Source organism: Chiloscyllium punctatum, chromosome 5, assembly GCF_047496795.1.
Source record: "Chiloscyllium punctatum isolate Juve2018m chromosome 5, sChiPun1.3, whole genome shotgun sequence".
In the NCBI taxonomy this organism is placed as follows: domain Eukaryota; kingdom Metazoa; phylum Chordata; class Chondrichthyes; order Orectolobiformes; family Hemiscylliidae; genus Chiloscyllium; species Chiloscyllium punctatum.
The window spans coordinates 32,096,534-32,112,854 of NC_092743.1; the positions used below are offsets into that span (position 1 = coordinate 32,096,534).

At 41.0% G+C, this 16,321-nt stretch overlaps 2 protein-coding genes across 7 annotated transcripts in view; one reads left to right on the forward strand and one right to left on the reverse strand.

Moving 5' to 3' along the window:
* Positions 1-16,321, forward strand: part of sla1a (Src like adaptor 1a) — a 241,687-nt gene that overhangs the window by 100,310 nt on the left and 125,056 nt on the right. The window lies entirely within an intron of this gene.
* The window catches only part of tg (thyroglobulin), a 366,459-nt gene that overhangs the window by 63,689 nt on the left and 286,449 nt on the right, over positions 1-16,321 (reverse strand). The window contains exon 45 of the mRNA XM_072569545.1: positions 219-326. Coding sequence (XP_072425646.1) covers positions 219-326 — 108 coding nt within the window. The remainder of the gene's footprint in view (positions 1-218; positions 327-16,321) is intronic.

Consider the following 16,321-nt stretch of genomic DNA (forward strand, 5'->3'; position numbering starts at 1 on the left):
GGACGTTAAGGGATAACAAGATTGCTGTTGGTCTAGAGTCAAATGGTAGATCAGGACAGGTGATGACGGCAGACTTCCTTCCCTAAACAAGAACTGATAGCACTACAAAAAGAAGGCCAACCAGGTTAATTATGAGTAGACTATAAATGCCAGTATCAATCTACTACATCATGACAGTGCAAATCAAAATAATGTTGGAAGGTCCCTTTAAGCCTTACCTGTGTTGAGAAAGACTTCCTGGTACATGGTACATGAAGATATTGGCTCGTGTTCTGTTGGCCCAATGAGCAGCCATCTTTACAACAGGGCAAATTATAAAATAGTCCCTATGACAAAAGAATAGAAACAAAAGACTTTATCAGAGGAGATAAAGAAGTGATCATTCAGCTTCTCTCAGATGCTGACCAGTCAAACAAGCAGTTGTTAATCATCTCTGGCAGTTACCACTCAAAAAGTAAGTCTGAACCTTTCATTTATCTGATTGTGGACCTCAGAAAAACAAGTCTGCTCCTACTAGCTCAATATGGATTACAGCCAGCAAAAACAGATAACCCCTGTGATTTTTTTCTTTTCCCATTCTGTTCTGCTGGCCTCAGTCAGTTTGAGTCAGCTAATTTTTCAAGTCCTTCCTTACTGGCAAATTACTTTTGGGCACTGTGAAAGCACAACCAAATTCAACTTTTTAAACTTTATCTTAACTAACGAGTTTTGAGAAGATTTGTAGCTGCCAACTATCCAACCCAAACTTTGGATCCACGATGTGGATGACATGGATAAATGAAACAAATTAGAGGAAACCTTCAAGGCCATCAATAATACCCTTACTGGCATAAAATTCACTAAAGAGGAGGAAAACCACAACAAACTGCCATTCCTAGATATCACAGTAGAATGAACAGGCAATGGGGAACTCCAAACCAACGTCTGCGGGAAAACAACACATATGGACAAATATTGAACTGCAGAAGCAATCATCCCAACATCCACAAATGAAGCTGCATTAGAACATCATTTCAATGAGCCACCATACATTGCAGCACAGATGAACTACACAGGGCAGAGGAAAATCACCAATCCGGTGTATTAAAAAAGACTGGGTACCCAATGAGCACAGTCCACCAATTTCTCAGCAACAAACCCAAACAAGCAGACAAAACATGTCCAGAACGGGATGGGACTATTCGCCGCTGCCGATTAGCCACTGCCCTTTCACCGCCATGGATGCTTCGCCACCGCCTATTGGCCGCTGAGGACGATTCGCTACCACAAGTGTTTATAACTCATTTTTATGTATAAACCAATAAGATGACATTTATTTCACCTCTTTTTTAAATCAATATGTACTATGTTGTTGTATAAATCAAGGGGACTGAGAAGTATGAAAGAACAGGCGGGAGGGAAAACAATCAGTACATATATATACTTCTGTTGGCGAATAGTCTACAGAGGTCAAACGACCCCAGTGGAGAAACGTTGGTGGTGAACCGGCAGTGGCTAATCAGGGGCAGTGAATGCGCCATGGCGAATCGTTACCAACCCATCCAGAAACCCTAGCCACTCTCCCTTACATAAAAGACATCTCGGAAACTACTGCCACACTATTCAGACCCTTTTACATCATGTTAGCCCACAAACCCACCCACACACTAATGAACTTGAAAGACCCTATACAGACAACAAGCAAAACTAATGTAATTTACAAAATACCTTGCAAGAACTGTAACAAACACTACATTGGACAAACAGGCAGAAAACTAGCCACCAGGATTCACGAACATCAACTAGTCACAAAAAGACATGACCCACTCTCACTAGTATCCTTACATACGGATGAAGAAGGACACCACTTGACTGCGACAACACATCCATCCTAGGACAAGCCAAACAGGGACACACATGAGAATTCTTAGAAGCATGGCATTCCAACTGGAACTTTATCAATAAACACATTGACTTGGATCCCATTTACCACTCCCTGAGAAAAAGTACAGGAAATGACATCACCCCAGGAAATAACACCTCCAACCCAAGGGAACCTAAACACATAAGCGCCACCAGCGCTTCATCCAAAGTTTCACTGATGATGTTACCTAGTATGGTGACGAAACGTCTAAAAACAAGCCTTCCAGCTCGGCGAGCAAACCTACATCCATTATCTTAATTAAGTTTGACAGCAAAGAGAATGTAACCATATTTTAGTCATCGATGGCACAACCACTTTATTGAACATTTGCAGTTTTATTTCTGGAACTATGAAATGGGAGGGAATAAATTAATTCATTTTTCTTCAGCTGCTTATCCTTGCATCACTGAAGTATTTTTGGTCTTCATCCATTCTGGGTGTAAAATAAAAATTTATTCCTAGCAGGTGATAATCCATAACAGGAGTATATCTTTGCAAATTTTAGAATCCAGCAGACTAAACCCCCACTCTCTGCAACTGGATCCTCAGTTTCCTGACCCAACGGCTACAATCAGCGAAGATTGGGACAATATTTCATCCTCACTAACACTCAACACTGGACACCCCCCCCCAGGGGTGCATACTCAGCCCCCTAGTGCATACCCATGACTGCGTCACCAAATACCAGACTAATGCCATTTACAAGTACGCTAATGACATCACCATAGTCGGTTGAATTTCAGATGATGATGAAACAGACTACAGGCGGGAGATAGAAGACCTGGAAAAATGGTGCACTGAGAACAACCTGCTCCCAATGCTGACAAACCCAAAGAACTCATTACTGACTTTCAGCAGGATGTTACTCATGTTCCCTTAAACATTAACAGCACAGAGGTGGAACAAATGGCGAGTGTCAAGCTGCTGGGAGCTTTCCTGGATTCTTCATGTGGACTCACGGGTTACAAAGGCCCGACAACATCTCTTTTTCCTCAGGCAGTGAAGGAAATTTGGCATGATGGCGAATACCCTTGCCAACCTTTATAGGTAAGCCACCGAGAGCATTCTGTCTAGATGTATCACTACCTGGCATGGTACCTGTACCATTCAAGATCGGAGAGTTACAGAGAGTGGTGAACTAGGCCTGGACAATCACAAAGGCCAACCTCCCATCCATAGAATCCATCTACTGGGTCCGCTGTCAAGGAAAGGTTTCTCAAAGATCCATCCCACCCTGGCAATGCTTTTCAACAACATCTACCATCAGGGAGAAGGTACAGAAGCCTGAACAAATGCACTAGGGTCGAAACAGTTTCTACCCTACTGATGTTAAAATGCTGAATGGACCCACAAACTCTTCGCATTTGCCTGTACCTGTGTTTTTGTTTTTGTCACTGTTTACCTATTATATGCTTATCTATGCTATTTAACTACGTGATCTGCCTGTATTGCTCGCAAGACAAAACTTTTCACTGTGCCTCGGTGTACGTGACAATAAATTAAATCCAATTCAATTCAATTCAAATTCAATCCAAAACTCAGTACTGCGCAGGTTCACTTCAACAACTCACCAAGGCTTCTCCTGACACAGAACAGCCTAAATCCACAGCCTCCCCAAAGCCCAAGAAGTTGGGTTTATCAGCTTGTATTGACAGCTGTTAAAAGATGATATTATGGAGGTATCTAAGATAGTAAGTAGCATTGAAATGATTGAACAGTAGAAACAGGATAATGGAATATTGCAAGGAAACCAAATTGCTGGAAAAGCTCAGCAAGTCCGTGGAGAGAAATCAGTTAATGCTTTAGATCAAGTGATCCGAAGATAATGTACTATTACTTGTTTCCACAGTTCACTCACTTTCAGTGTTGCTTACTATCTTAGATACCTCCATAACATCAAAAGCATTCTGAGGGAGGGTCACTGGATATTAACTCTGATTGCTCTCGACAGATGCTGCCTGACCTGCTGAGCTTTTCCAGAAAATTTTGTTTTTGTTTCTAATTGTCAACATCTGCAGTTCTTTACATTTTTATGGGTTTTGAAAGTCCTGTCTGAGGACATTTGGAGAATTGCTGCAGAACATTCCTGTCTGGAGCTGATGCACAACATAACGTATTAACAATGTGAAGGCAGGACTTTGTCTGCACAAGGACTATGTAGTGGTCACTCTTACTGATACTGTCATGGAGACAAAATCCTGCTGTCACAGTTCAACAAGAAGATTGGCAGGGATGAGGTCAAGTACTTTGTTTCTCAATTGTTGGTTCTCTCACCACTTGCTGCAGACCAGTCTATATCCTTCAGGACCTGACCAGATTAATCAGCCGTGGTAACATCGAGCCATTTTTGATGGTGGACATTGAAACTTCCCCGTCTAGAGAACATTTTGCACCGTTGCCACCCTCAGTGCTTCTGCCAAGCATTGTTCAACATAGAGGAGCACTGATTCATAAGCTAAGGGTGAACAATAAATGGTAATCAGCAGGAGTTTCCCTTGTCCATATTTGACTTGATGCCATGAGACTTCATGAGGTCCTGAGTCAATATTGGAAACTCCTGGGGAACTCCTTCCTGACTATGTATGACTGCATTATCACTCTGCTGGCTCTGTCCTGCCAGTGGGAAAAGACAACTCCAGTAATGTTGATTGTAGTGTCTGGAATATTGTCTGTAAAGTATGATTCAGTGACTATGACTATGTCAAGCTGTTGCTTGACTAGTCTGTGAGACAGCTCTCCCAATTTTGTCACTTGTCTCTAGATATTAATATGCAGGATTGTGTGGGGTTAATAGGGCTGTTTTTGCTGCTGTTCTTTTCTGTTGCCTAGGTTGATGGCAGGTAGTCCACCTGCTTTCATTTCTTTTTTCATAGCAATTGCCACAACTGAACGGCATTTCAAAGGGAAATTGAGAATCAACCACATGCCGCAGATCTGGCGTCATGTGTAGGCGGACCAGGTAAGGATGGCAGATTTCCTTCCTTGAGGAGTTTAGTGAACCAGTGTGAGCCTTTCCTGATGACTGACAATGGGTTCTTGGTCATCATTCGCACTCAATTACAAACGTTTATTGAATTCAATTTTCATCAAGTGCCATAGCAGGAATTGAACTTAGGTCCTTGGAAAATTTCTGGATGAATAGTGTAGCAATAATACTACTAGGCCATTACTTCATCCGAACTCTGCTTGGAGCTTTCCAGCACTGGATGTTTGAAAAGACTCACGGACATGGGAGGAAATAGAATTGGTATGCTTTACGACACGCTGACATATTGAGAACCAGACACACCAAGACATTCTTCAACAACTACAACTGTCTTGGTTACTTTAAAAAGTGCCCTGCTGTTAAACATGAAAGTCTTTCATCCCCTTGAGTACTTTTTACATGTACAATTCAGGCAAGTATTATCGGTGCAAATGATGTGCTTCAGAGAAGCACAAGACTGCAAATGTCATAGTAACGAGGGTACACGCTGCTTCTGATTACAGCAACATGCGAGTTTGGCCTAACTACAGATGGCATCTGAGGTGGGACCTAAACAGTTCCAGCTGAATGGTTCGAGTGATCACCCTGGGAATCTTGCCTTCCCTGCCAACTCTTCCACGCTGACGCCTGGGAAAAAGCTAATCATAAGGTGAAAAACACCCACAGGTGATAGGATCCTGATATCACTGCATTGTGTTTTCAAGCCCTCGAGCAGTTTTCTGCAAATTCTAACTGCCAGCTGTGACCATCAAATATTTAACTTCAACAGGAATATTTAATCCTTCTCACTGCAATCTTGTTTTCAAAGTTGTCTCCCTCATCCCCATTTCACCAGAGCTCAAGCAGAAAAGGACTTACAAGCCTTGTCAGACAGCAGAACCGAGAGGCACAGCAGCAGCAGCAAACCAGATTGTTACAAAGAAGTCTATGAGCACCCTTTCTTATTTTGCAAATGAGAATTGATGAGACAGGAAAAAATATTGACAGAGATTGCTAATTGAAAATTAGTATTTACTGACATGGACATGTCGGATTGAATAATCTCTGTGCTCTCACCATTCTATTTCCAAGTCCCCAAGACCTGGTGAAATGTGGCTGTGATACATAGTACTGACTAGATATACCACAATAATTTACCGAGTTTTACATTTTCACAATACTTCACTCCACTGTGACGTTTATCACTGAAAACACGATGAGTTAAACATAGATCTGCTTCCAGATGAACTCCAGTTATGTGGTGGTGGGTAATATCAAACACCTAGCTACCCCACAGCTATCCTCACTCTCCTACTGCTACTCATTAGCAGCTATTGGAAATATAAGCTCACATTATCCACGATATTAGAATCAGTTGAAGAGATGGATAAGCTTGATTTTCTAATAAGCATTCCCAGTACTACACAAATTCACTAAAGAGGACAGTTTAGGACACAGAATCTCTCCAAACCAAATTCCAGGCCTCACAATTACTCCATTTTGCTTACTGATTACATCTCTAGTGTTAACAGAAAGGTTGAAGTAACAGTGATATATGTTCAAATTCTGAGGATGCTAAATAACTTGAAGGAATATTTTGGAGGTGATAATATCAAGATAGCACGTCTATTGTTTTTGTAGACTCTTACAGCGTGAATAGAAGCCATTCAATCAACTGTGCTTATGCTGGTTCTTTGAAAGATTTATCCAACTCATCAAACTTCCCTGTTCTACCTCAACTGCCAAGCAAATTTTCAAGTATTTATCCAATTCATTTTTGTAAGTTACTGTTGAATCTATTTTCATAACCTTTCTGGACACTGCATTTAAATCATATGATGTTACAGCACTAAGAAAACTTATTATCTCTCCTCTGGTTCTTTTGCAAATTATCTTCAATCTATGTTGTACGCATAGTCACCCTCCTAATGAAAAATTGGCAGGATTTTAAGTCCTGGGGTAAGCATGGAGGCAAGACAGCATGAAACTTGGCTCACTGGTGTGCTGGTTTGTCAGTCCACCCCTTCTTAAAAATGTCTATGTGACCAATAACTGGCAATTACAAAAGAAATAACTGCCAGGTGCCAGTTCCCTGCCCAATGTGGGGTTGTGACCCCTTTGGACATCTAATAGCTTAACTGCCTTCTCTTCCATTATGATGTAGGCAGCATATTCTTCCTTGCTAATGGTCAATGTGATGTATTTGTGTAATATTTCTGCCTTGTACCATGCCAGCAAATCCTTTTCCTGGTCTCTAAACAGGTCCATCCATCCTTTACTATCCTTTTACCACTAATATAACTAAAGACGACTTGGATTCCCTTTCAATTAATTGCCAACGTCGTCTCATTCTCTCTCTTTTCTTCTCAACATTCCTTTTCACATCCCATGATTCTCAATTGTTTTTCTTTATTCTAGACATGGACATCACTAACAAACCCAAAAATTGTTTTCCATCCCTACTGGGGCCTCAAAAAGGATGACATACTAGGCTATTTGGAGAGAAAATAAGAGCTAACCATATCAATGTTGGTCTGGAGTCTATGTAGGAGAGACTGTATAAGGATGACAGATTTACTCCCCAAAAGGACAGGCATTAGTGAACTGGGTGGAATGTTATCAACAATTGGTAGTAGTTACATGGTTACTATTAATGAGACTAACATTACATTCCAGATTTATAATTGAACGTTGATGAGATTTGAATTATTCGAGTCATAGAGATGTACAGCACGGAAACAGACTTTTTGGTCCAACTCATCAATGCCGACCAATTATCCCAGCCCAACCTAGTTCCACCTGCCAGCATCCAGCCCATATCCCTCCAAATCCTTTCTATTCATGTACACATCCAGATGCTTTTTAAATGTTGCAATTGTACTAGCCTCCACCATTTGGAGATTCTGGTGTTGGAGAGGGGTGTACAAAGTTAAAAATCACACAACACCAGGTTATAGTCCAACAAGTTTATGGAAGCACTAGCTTTCGGAGTGTTGCTCTTTCTTCAGGTGGTTGTGGAGAACTTCTTAGCCTCCACCACGTCCTCTGACAGCTCATTCTGGACATTCCCAACCCTGGGAAGAGATTTTGTCTATTTATCCTATCCATGCCCCTTACGATTTTATAAACCTCTATAAGGTCACCCCTCAGTCTCTGATGGTTCAGGGAAAACAGCCCCAGCCTGTTCAGCCTCTCCCTATAGCTCACATCCTCCAATCCTGGCAACATCCTTGTAAATCTTTTCTGAACCCTTTCAAATTTCACAGCATCCTTTCGATAGGAAGGAAACCAGAATTGCACACAATATTCCAAAAGTAGCCTAACCAATGTCCTGTACAGCCACAACATGACCTCCCAACTTCTGTACTCAATACTCTGACCAATAAATGAAAGCATACCAAACCCCTTCTTCACAATCGTATCTACCTGCGACTCCACTTTCAAGGAACTATGAACCTGCACTCCAAGGTCTCTTTGTTCAGCAACACTCCCGAGGACCTTACCATTAAGTGTATAAGTCCTGCTAAGATTTCCTCTCCTAAAATGCAGTACCTCACATTTATCTAAATTAAATTCCATCTGCCACTTCTCAGCCCATTGGCCCATCTGATCAAGATCCTGTTGTAATCTGAGGTAACCTTCTTTGCTGTGCATTACACCTTCAATTTTGGGGTCATCTGCAAACTTACTAAATCATTGCCTCCAAATTACCAGCTTGAACCTCTAGACGCTAGTCAAGTTACATTACCATTGTGCCACCACCTCCCTCAGCATTCTGTGTTATCATCCACAAGTTTTTCCTGCTTTATTATACTCTATATCATTGTTGCCATCCAAAAAGCTCTGGATTTACTTACCTTTTCCCCATTTGGGAGCTCACCTAGACTGTCTCCTGCTTTAAGATACCTCATTGCACCTTCACAATTTTGCTTCGTTAATGAACTTCCTAGGGTGTTATCATTTCAGGTGTACTCCCTTGCCTTGCAAGTCCTCCCTAAGTGGAACAGCACTAAATTTCCTTTGTCACTGTTCAGCCCATCTGATGAGCCAGTCTATATTGTTCTATAGCTAGCCTCCTTACTTTTTAACCACACCATCAATTTTCATGTCAGGTCTGAACTTACTGATCATATCTGTTACATTCATGATTGTTAATGTACACAACAAGCAGAAAGGGACCCAGCGGCAAACCCAATGGTATGGCAATGGACGAGGATTCTAGTTAAAAAAATAAAAAACTCTTTGAGTATGGGGTGGCACGGTGGTTAGCTCTGCTGCCTCACGGCGCTAGGGATCCAGGTTCGATTCCACCCTTGGGCGACAGTCTGTGTGGAGTTTGCACATTTGCCCCATGTCTGTGTAGGTTTCCTTTGGGTGCTCTGGTTTTCTCCACAGTCCAAACATGTGCAGGTTAGGTGGATTGGCCAAGCTAGTTTGCCCATGCTGTCCAGGGATGTGCAGGCTAGGTGGATTAGCTGTGGGAAATGTAAAGTTATAGGGAAGTGAAGTGGGGCTGGGTGGGATGCTCTCTGGAGGTTCAGTGTGAACTCAATGGACTGAATGATCTGTTTCCACACAGTAGGGATTTTATAAGACCATAAATCATAGTTGTGGTCATTTGGCCCAACAGGTCTGCTTTGCCATTCAATGAGATCATAACTTTGCTGATAATCCTCAACACCACCTACTTGTCTTTTCCCTCTAATCCTTGATTCCCATACTGATTAAAGATCTCTCTACCTTGGCATTAGATATATTTAATGATCCAGCCTTGACTGCCCGCTATGGTAATGAATTCCACAGATTCTTCAGAAAAGAAATTCCGCATCATCCCAGTCTTAAATGTGTGAGCCCCCTATTCTGAGATTATGCCTTTGGTCCTGGACTGTCCCACAAGGGGAAGCATCCTTTGGGCATCAATCTTCTGAAGTCTGCAAAAAATCTTATAAGGTTGCCTCTTATTCTTCTTAATTCCAATGAGTACAAGTCCTACCTACTCATCCTCTCACCATAAGAGAGTCTGTTATTATTAACCTAGTGAACCCTCTCTGAAGCTACTCCAATGGCAGGATATATTTTCCTAGATAAGAGGCCCAAACTTGTTCACAGTATTCCAGCTGTGGTCTGGCAAGTACCTTGTGTAGCTTTAGCAAAGTTTCCCTACTTTCATATTCCAAACCCTTTGAAATAAAAGGCAACATTCACCCTCTGCTTCCTGGCACAAGGCCAATTTTGGATCCAATTGCCAAATGACCCTGTTTCCAATGGGCTCTTAGTAACATAATCAGTCTGCCATGGAAGACCTTATCAACTGCCTTACTGAAGACCATGTTGACTACATCAACTACATTACACTCATCTACACACCCGGCCAACGCCATCGAAATCTTGTTGGATATAACTCACCCTTACAAAGAAATGTTGACTATCCTGAAGAGTAATTCTGTCCCTCATGTCTTTTTCAAATCATTTCCCTACCACGGATGTTAGACTCACTGGCATCTAGTTTCCTGGGTTATCCTGACCCAGTTCTTGAATAAAGGTACCACATTAGCTGTCACCTAGACCTTTGCAATCCCTTCTGTAGCTTTCAGGGATTTGAAAATTAAAATCAGCCGCCCTGCAATCTCCAATAGCAACCTGGCCTGGGGATTTACCCCTTACAAGTTTACTAAAACCACTCATACCTCTTCCTCTCAATGTTAATTTCTTCAAGTATAGTATTGCCTCTGTCCATGATTTCTGTAGCTAACTGTTCATCTCCAAGGTGAGTACAAATGTAAAGTACTCATTTCAAATTTCCACGATGTCTTTTAACTGCACACACAGACAACTGCTTTGGCTCCTAATGAGTCCTACTCTTTCCCTTGTTACTCTCTTGCCTCAAATATAAAATTCTTTCGGATTTTCCTTAAAGAAACATACATTGTTTTTCACCTCCTCTCTTTGCTTTCCTAAATTATATTTTAAGTAACCCCCCGTACTTTCTATATTCCTCTCGGGCATCAGCTGTTTCGAGTTTCTGGTATTTACAGTGTATTAACTCACAGAGGCTTCTTCGGTAGAACCTTCCAAACCCTTCCTCACAGGTAGAAAAACTGGGCAGCACATACAAGAAAACAGCACCAGCTGCAAATCCTCCAAGCCCCAGCTCTATGATTTGGAACTATATTATTATTCCTTCACTTGTGCTGGGTGAAAATCCTGGCACTTCCTTCCTAATCACAGTCTGTGCACCACATGGGCTACAGTGGTTAAAGAAGGCAGCTTCATCTGACCATTACGAATGAGCAATAAATGCTGATTTAGCCAATAATGTCAACATCACTGAGCACATACTTGAATGAATATTGAAAAAAAATTAAAAATCACACAACACAAGGTTATAGTCCAACAAGTTTAATTGGAAGCACTAGCTTTCGTAGTAAAATAATTGTAAGATACAGAACTTATAGCAAAAGTTTACAGTGTGATGTAACTGTAAACTTCTGCTATAAATTCTGTGCCTTAGAATTGTGTCCTCCACAACCACCTGATGAAGGAGCGGTGCTCCGAAAGCTAGTGCTTGCAATTAAACCTGTTGGACTATAACCTGGTGTTGTGTGATTTTTAACTTTGTACACCCCAGTCCAACATCGGCATCTCCAAATAATGAAAAAAAACATTCTTGATTTCAGCCTTGGATATAGCGAGGAGAATAGAGGTGAGTCAGTAGGTTGTAAGGGATCCTACCTCTTGTATTCAGTGGTAGTGCTATTGATGAATAGATGAAACTGCCTTGAGCTTATCTTGTTCAAGATGGTTATTACCTGGCATTTACATGAAATTAATGCTATCCAAGTCCTTCTATAGGTTGCTTTATCATAAGATGAATTGTGAACAAGCTGAACTAAACTCATCAGCAAACAGCTCCACTCTTGATCCAGCACAGAAACTTGATGAAGTAATTGATAATGATTGTGACAGGGATACTTTTCTGAACAGCACCATCAGTGATGCCATCATATTGTAGCTTTTGAGCTCTGACAAGTATAAATGATTGGAGAACTGGAGTAGGCCTAATGGACTTAGAAAAATATTATGATGCTACAATTGCCTTTCTTTGTGCCGGGAGTCAGATTCCAGTCATTGTTGCTTCCACTGATATGATTCCTAAGGGCTCTGAGTGCAGTACTTGACCAAAGGATGGCCACTCCCATCCCCGCTCTGGCATTCAACAGTTGCTTCCAAATCTGAAGCAAAACTGTGATGTGATCTGGAGCCAAATGCCAAATTTCAAAACACAGATTGTCAGCAGCAGTTTCATCAGCAAAGAATGATGTGACACTGGTAGAAATTTGACAGCAACATCTTGCAAATCTCCATCCATCTGGACTTGACACACAAGCAAAAGAATTTCTGAATATGGAACAGATGTAGGCCACTTCACTTTGATTCTGCTCTGCCATTCTATAAGGTCATAGCTGATCTGATTGTAACCTGAATGCTACATTCCTGCATATCCCTAATAATTTATCTTATTCTTCAGGGGATTTCAATATTGGAGGCTGGCTCACCCATGAGAGCGGTGAGCTGCCTTCTTGAACTACTGCAGTCCACTTGGTGCAGATATACACATAGTGCTGTTAATGAGGAAGTTCCAGCAATTTGGCCCAGTGACACTGGAGAAATGGTGCCATATTTCCAAGTCAGGATGGGGAGTGGCTTGGAGGGGATCTTGTAGGTGGTGGTGTCCCCATGTAGCTGCTGATCTTATTCTTCTAGATGGGAGCGGTTGCAGCTGTAGAAGGTGCTGCCTCAGGAGTTTTGGTGAATTTCTCCTTTTTACTTTCTTGGTAATTAAGAATATAGTTACCACTGCTTTAAAAATATTTTGAAAAAATAGTTCTTTATCATTAGCAGATATGCTCTTTTATTAAAAGACTGTGGCCAACGGTACCACTTAAAACTAGCCTGCACTTTTTAAAGAGAGGTTTATTTTGGTTGGATCTGCATCTGGAAATGGACATGATGGGGCTGAATAGGTAAAAAGAAGGACTGCAGATGCTGGAAACCAGATTCTATGTTAGGGCGGTGCTGGAAAAACACAGTAGTTCAGGCAGCATCCAAGGAGCAGGAAAACCGACGCTTCGGGCAAAAGCCCTTCATCAGGAATAGAGGCAGAGTGCCCTGCAGGCACTCTGCCTCTATTCCTGATGAAGGGCTTTTGCCCGAAACGTCGACTTTCCTGCTCCTCGGGTGCTGCCTGAAATGCTGTGCTTTTCCGGCACCATTCTAACCATGATGGGCTGAATGGCCTCTGTATTGAAATTTTCTGCTAAACAGTAACTGGAAATCAGTGCAGTCACAGCGCCATTACAAATACAAAGGGGGTTGTGACAGTCTGCATTGGATTCATAACTAAGTTCCTTCTGTCAAAATGATGTGTTGCAAACATCTGCTATCGATGTAGTTGAAGGTCCAAATTTATCTGATGCAAGGGAGGAATTGGGGGCAGGCTTAATTTTATCCTAATTTAAAGCAAAATACTGCAGATGCTGCAAATCTGAAATAAAATAAACAGAAAGGGCAACAAATGTGGACAATGAGTAAGGATTAACATCTTGAGTCTAACATGGATCTTCTGCAGAAGAAACAGATGCTACTAGATCTGGTGCCAAACCTCAGACTGGCTATATGTTTTCCCCATTTTGTTTGTTTCAAACTTGTCCTCATGAGTTGCAAGTGCACAGAACATGACCATTGATCAACCTATATTATGAGAGCTCTGCTAACCATTTCTCAGAATGGAGAATAATTCAGACTTTAAAGCAATTATGGAATTAAAATTCAAGATGACGCAACACATCAAAACTTCACAGAGGACTCTGGAATGCAAAAAGTATTAAATGAGAAAAAAAATACAATTTCCACAAAGATTAAGCAACACATTTAGGCTCATTTGAGGATATATTCTGAACAAGTTAATCCCCAGCTGGAACAAGTCATTATAATTTACTAAAAGACATTTCAAATTGTCCATATTTTGTTCAAGAGAATATTTAAATCTCAGACATTAGATGATTTCATTTGACATCTTCCAGTTGAGTTCTCACATTTCCCAGAGTTAAAGCTTGGGTCAAAAGCATTGTATGGAGTGTTATATTCCTGAACGTAATTGTAAAATAGATAGCACTCTTAATACAAATCAGTCACTGCAGTGCTTCTGCTGTGGCACTGTGCAAGGTGAAGAGATTCTGATCATTTTATTTCAGAATAATTATAAAAAGGCTGTTTTGTGTGAAACTCATGTTAAGATGAATTTTGATGGAACACTGAGTCTTGAAAGAACGTACTGGCATGAAAATGGTCTATGCCTTCATTCCAGATAATTTAGATGAGTTAATCCAATGTAAGTTCCCAATACTGGAATTAAAAAGAAATCTGAAGAAACCCAGCAGATCTGACGGCATTTGGGGAAAAAGAAACAGAACAATTCTAAAGAAAAGTCAAATCAGACTCAAAACATTTCCTCTGCTTCTCTGCCAAACCTGCTGAGTTCCTCCAGAACTTTCATTTTGATGTCAGCTCTTGAGAAGCTACAATACTGTGCATTTATTAACGGCGGAACTTTGTTTCTGAGGACTGAAGCAAATATTTGTTGGGGACTTTCAGGAGGTCATCTACTTAAACATGCTTGAAGTTTAGGTTCACAAACTTGTTCAGTCAGATATCTGACATTTAACAATGTTCGTGGATTGGATGACTGATCTGATTTGATTCATTTTGTCATGTACTGTGATACAGAAAACAGTAGAATCACAGCAACTGTGACGCAAAAAGAGACTGAGCTAGAAATCACTAGTCCAGGAACTGATAAACAGTAGAAATTCCCCCACTCCAGCATATTATCACATATTATAAGTGAGACCCCAATACAGCACAGTGAGAGTGTGGTGTTGTCAGAGATCCTATCTTTCTGATGAGATATTAAAACAAGAATCTATGCTTTTTGGGAGAACATTTGAAAAGAAAGAGCAGAGCATTCTTGCTATGTTCTCATCCAAAGTCTTTCAATAAGCAAAGTCACGAAGAAAACATCAGGGATTCAGGCCATAATTGCTTCTTGGGTCTTGATGTGTGCAAAATGCATACCAGGTAAATCCTATCTGTTTTGATTAAAGGCCTTTGAGGCAGGTAAAGGCAGGGAGAGAAGGGTGGGGGGAGTAAGAGGGAGGAGGTGGTGCCTTTGACTTAGCACATTTAACGGCTTCTGGAGGGGAGACCCCTACTATCTCTCTTCCCCAAGACTGCCTTCCCCTATCCGTCATTTATACTTGAAACCTTCCTCAAACTGCGGCTTCAGGTGACTACCAACAGCAGCTTTCCCTTTCAAGCTGCCAAAGCTGTACACCTTTGATTGGTTTGCAGCTCTCAGCAGATGGGAGTTCCATCCTTGGGATTCTTGATCCAGATAGCCTGTTTAGTGCCTGTGTGGCATATGCTGCAGTGTATGTCTTCTCAAAGATACTGAATTCAACAGGCAGCCAAGACCAACCCCAACCATCAACTACACAAGGTCTGTCCTGTGTCAGCATACATAGCAACACTCACTTTGTTTCCAGGTTACACATTTCCAAATTGTATGTAAAACAATATATGTGGTACACACAATCATAAATTATTTAAGTTTTTACAATGGCAAGCAGGGTGTTTGTGAAGTTGTAGCTCGTCTGGTGTGGTTTGAGAAACCTTTTTCCTTGCTGGAATTCTTTGAAAAATTAACTTGACTGAATTGTCCACTCCCTATCATTGTGAGGCTCAAACAAGTACTGTTATGAAACTGATATCTCCATGATGTTAATTTTCCATATTACCATAAATTTAACACATCCATACATCGTCATGAAGCTACCTAGAACACTGCAGCTATATCCTCTCCCATAAACAATGAAATCTGATATGAGAGATTGATGAATAGTCTTGTCATTTGATATTCCTGTTTGAAAAAGTATATAAAATGGAAAACCAGAAATTCTTTGATCATGGTGTAATGAATGCTAATAAAATCATCCAGTGCCCCAGAAATGATGGTATTCTTGGGGTTATTAAAAGGAGAATAATCATACAACAGAAGAATATCCAACCCTATGCCATCAGTCATAAGAGATGGACCCGCCCTTGTTAAATAAATGTAGACAGAGCAACAAAGCAATTGCGTGTCTTTATCCTATCAAACTAAAAGCAATGTGTGCGGGGTTGAAACCAATGTAATGTTCATAAATTGTACATTAGTAATAAGTTAGGAGGAACAAGACTTAGTTAAACTAACCTCATTCAGTTAGTAGGAAGTTGATTTGTTCAATCGACAAACCATCTTTTTTTTCTCTCCCAAAGTAGTTACCCATACAGGCACAATGAAACTAATAGATGTTGTTATGGTTCTGTTTGCCGAGCTGGGAATTTGTGTTGCG